Source organism: Cinclus cinclus, unplaced genomic scaffold, assembly GCF_963662255.1.
Source record: "Cinclus cinclus unplaced genomic scaffold, bCinCin1.1 SCAFFOLD_32, whole genome shotgun sequence".
Classification (NCBI taxonomy): domain Eukaryota; kingdom Metazoa; phylum Chordata; class Aves; order Passeriformes; family Cinclidae; genus Cinclus; species Cinclus cinclus.
This window is the reverse complement of record NW_026912098.1, coordinates 3225969-3230252: the sequence shown is the minus strand read 5'-3', so window position 1 is coordinate 3230252 and position 4284 is coordinate 3225969. Positions and strand designations below refer to the sequence as shown.

General features: G+C 48.8%; 1 protein-coding gene across 1 annotated transcript; it reads left to right on the top strand.

Annotated features, from left to right (window-relative positions):
- Positions 1–1038: 1038 nt before the first annotated feature.
- LOC134057359 (olfactory receptor 14A16-like) lies at positions 1039–3629 on the top strand. The gene has a single exon (XM_062514348.1). It carries the CDS (start codon positions 1063–1065, stop codon positions 1993–1995), a length of 933 nt encoding a protein of 310 aa, XP_062370332.1. The 5' UTR covers positions 1039–1062; the 3' UTR covers positions 1996–3629.
- The last annotated feature ends 655 nt before the right edge of the window (positions 3630–4284 follow it).

Below are 4284 nucleotides of genomic sequence, written 5' to 3'. Positions count from 1 at the left end.
TGAGCAGCTCTTCTCCCAGCACAGCAGGGCTGAGGGCACTGCCCTGCAGCCACCCCAGGCACAGCACAGAGGCACAGAGAGCTTCAATCAGTCAGGGCTGGGAAGATGCTCACAAGTGCCTGGGGCAGAATCACTCCCAGCCCTGGACACAGGAAGCCTCTGGCTGCAGGACAATGCAGCTGCAGCTCCTGCAGGGATCTACTAAAGCTGCAACATCCCAATGCCCACAGACTCTGTGAGTACATTCTCTGATTCTCTCTCCTGTAGAGCAGCCAGGGGTGCCCAGGGCTGTCCTGCAGAGCAGGGTCCTGCAGCCCAGGGTGCTGTGCTGGGCAGGGACTCTGCTGCCTGCCAGGGACAGCTCTCAGCCAGCCCTGGGAGCTGCTGACAGCACTGGGGGACAAGGTCTGGGTGGAGGGAGACAGCTGGTGAGACTTGGAAGTGTTCTCCTTGTGCAGTGAGGATGGTGCATTGATCAGGACTGCTCCCAGGGTGACATTTATATACAGAACATTTCCAAATAGATTATAAAGGGAGCACAGCAAGTCAGGGGCTGCATAAAAGAGAAAATCCTGATTTTATAATCTACTGCTCAGGGTCACCTAGATAAAAAATTGAACATTGATATTCATATGTGTGTTCAGGTTGAGAACAATAAGAACAATTTCTCTCAGGTCTGAATAAACCAGGCAAAGAAAGAAATCAGCACAGGGTCCCTTACAGGCACCATCAGTGTTGCTTTTCCAAACTCCTCAGGGTTACTCTGACTTTGCCATCAGAGCCTGCAGAGGCAGAGCTGGCCCTGGCAGTGCCCTGTGCTGGGAGGGGTCTGCAGGGCAGAGCTGAGCCCCCAGGGCTGGGCTGGGCTCTGGCAGCACTGGCAGGGCCCAGCCCTGGGCACAGGGAAGCAGCAGCTGGCAGGGAGAGCTCCAGGCAGCAGAGCCCTGGGCAGGCAGTGGGGGGAAAGTGACACCAAGCTGGGCTGGGATATTTCAAGTCATCTCCAAATCAAACTATTCCATTATTACTGTTCTTACAGATCTCCATGCCAAGACACCAAAAATGTCCAACAGCAGCTCCATCAGGCACTTCCTCCTGCTGGCATTGGCAGACACGCGGCAGCTGCAGCTCCTGCACTTCTGCCTCTTCCTGGGCATCTCCCTGGCTGCCCTCCTGGCCAACGGCCTCATCATCAGCGCCGTAGCCTGCGGCCACCACCTGCACACCCCCATGTTCTTCTTCCTGCTCAACCTGGCCCTCACTGACCTGGGCTCCATCTGCACCACTGTCCCCAAAGCCATGCACAATTCCCTCTGGCACACCAACAACATCTCCTACTCTGCATGTGCTGCTCAGGTGTTTCTGCTGGTCTTCTTCATTGGAACAGAGTTTTCCCTCCTGACCATCATGTGCTACGACCGCTACGTGTCCATCTGCAAACCCCTGCACTACGGGACCCTCCTGGGCAGCAGAGCTTGTGCCCACATGGCAGCAGCTGCCTGGGCCAGTGCCTTTCTCCATGCTCTGCTGCACACAGCCAATACATTTTCCCTGCCCCTGTGCCAGGGCAATGCCCTGGGCCAGTTCTTCTGTGAAATCCCCCAGATCCTCAAACTCTCCTGCTCCAAATCCTACCTCAGGGAACTTGGGCTTCTTGCTGTTAGTGCTTTTCCTTTCTTTGGTTGTTTTGTGTTCATTGTTTTCTCCTATGTGCAGATCTTCCGGGCCGTGCTGAGGATCCCCTCTGAGCAGGGAAGGCACAAAGCCTTTTCCACCTGCCTCCCTCACCTGGCCGTGGTTTCCCTGTTTATTAGCACTGGGGTTTTTGCCTACCTGAAGCCCCCCTCCATCTCGTCCCCATCCCTGGATCTGTCCCTGTCAGTTCTGTACTCAGTGGTGCCTCCAGCCCTGAACCCCCTCATCTACAGCCTGAGGAACCAGGAGCTCAAGGCTGCACTGTGGACACTGATGACTGGATGGTTTCAGAAACAGTAAACTTTGCCAATTTCTGTGAGTTGCCATTTTCTCCTAGTCACTTGTAATATAAATAATTTTTGAGAATTCTTTCTTTTCCTTCATTGCCGAAAGTTTTTTCCTTTTAGTCTAATAATTTGTGCACAAAATCATGCCCATATTTGTGATATTTTTTTGTCTCTCCTCCTTTGCTTTGGCCCCAGACTCTGTCCATGAGGTGCTCTGTTCTCTGTAGCTTTAAATTAACTAAAGGATCTCCAAAAACTGTTTTTACTGGAGATCTCGTTTCTTTGGAGAGTCCTTCTGCTCTCTTCTCTAGAGCTGCAGCAGCAATATCTGTGTGCAGAGGTGGGGGCAGGTCAGGGGTGGCACAGCAGCTCGGCTCCTGATGTCCACACCATTCCTCATCCATTAATATTTTTACAACAACAAAAAAAATCTTTACAATACTCTTAAAAAAATCCTATATATATACAAATCATACCAAAATTACACAAAATACCATAACAAAACGACAATAAAAAAATTAAAAAAAACAAATCACAAGAAACCCCCAACAAAATTAATATAAATCATAGTTTAACCATTCCCCATAACTTACCACCCTCTTATCATCTCTTACCAAACTCATAATAGTACTAATTTAAAATTATCATTTAAAGCATATATTCTTAACAAAATAACTACTATTATAAAAATCCACCTAAAAACTACCCATTTAATACTCATCCAAACTAAATATAAACCAACAAAAAACCCCAATCTTAACTAAAACTCGAATTCTAGATCATGAAAAATTAAAACAGTTCAATAAACAAAATAAAAAATAATAAAACAAAATGCAATCAATATTTATTCACCAAACTAATTAACAAAAAAACCCAACAAAATATACATTACCCAAAATCCAACTACAAACATAAAACCTAGCTACAAACATTAAATCTAACTACAACCATCCAATAAAATAAAAAAAAAATAAAAATCCTAAAAATTATATAAGAAATATATAAAAATTCATCAAAACAAACAAACAAAAAAACCTTCATCCTCACAACGACTAGAAAACAAAAAAAACCTCTAAAAACACACCACACCACACATACACAAAACACAACAAAAGAGATACATGACACAAAAAATTAAAAATAAATAAATCAAAACTATCAAATAAAAAATCATACACCGTTAATAAAACAAAAACTCCCCAACCACCCAACACTCTTTTAGTTACTATAACTTACTCAATAAATTATACTAAATCTAATCAAATATATTTCTATCAATTCCTGTAACTCACTTAGAACACAGGCCAGGTGCCATTGCCCACCTGGGCACACTGCTGGCTCATGTCCACCCTGCTGTCCATCACTGCCCCCAGGTCCCTTTCTGCCTGGCCCCTTTCCAGCCACTCTGTCCCCAGCCTGGAGCACTGCAGGGGTTGTTGTGGTCAAGGTGCAGGACCCAGCTCTTGGTCTTGTTGAACCTCACCCTGTTGGATTTGTGCCCTGGATCCAGCCTGTCCAGGTCCCTCTGCAGAGCTCTCCTGCCCTCCAGCACATCCACACTCACACCCAGCTTGGTGCCATCTGCACATTTGCTGATGGTGCACTGTGCTCCCTTCTCCACATCATCAATAAAGATGTTAAACAGGACTGGGCCCACACTGATCCCTGCAGGACACCACTGCACACACGCTGCATGTGGCACCATTCCCCACCACTCTCTGGGCCCCGATGTCCATCCAGTTCTTAGCCCAGGGAGGGGTGAACCGCTCCAAGACACAGGCTTCAGCTTTTCCAGGGAATGCTGTGGGATGGGGTGTCAAAGGCTAAAGTTCCAGTAGACAACATCCAGAGCCCTCCCTGTATCCACCAGGCCCTGTCAGAAAACTCCTGGTGGGCAGGAGCTGGGCAGGAGGCAGCCGTGTGCCCTGGCAGCGAGGCAGGGCAGGAGCACCCAGGGCTGTGGGACCAGGACATCAAGGACGTGGATTATCCAGGGCACTGGGGCCTGGTTTGGGTTGCCCAGGGCAGGAAAGATGTCTGGCAGCTGGAGCAGGGTGAGGGAAGGGCCTCCAAGGTGGGGCTGGGGCCCTTTGGCTGTGAGCAGAGGCTGAGGGAGCTGGGCTTGTCCAGCCCGGAGCAGGGAAGGCTGAGGGGCTCCTCATCCCAGCCTGGCAGTGCCAGCCAGGAGCTGATGGAGAACACAGAGCCAGGATCTTCACCGGGGGGCCTGGGGGGAGACAAAAGACAATGGGTGGAACGGGAAAGAGGGGAGATCAGACAGGACATGTGGAAAAGTCTTGTT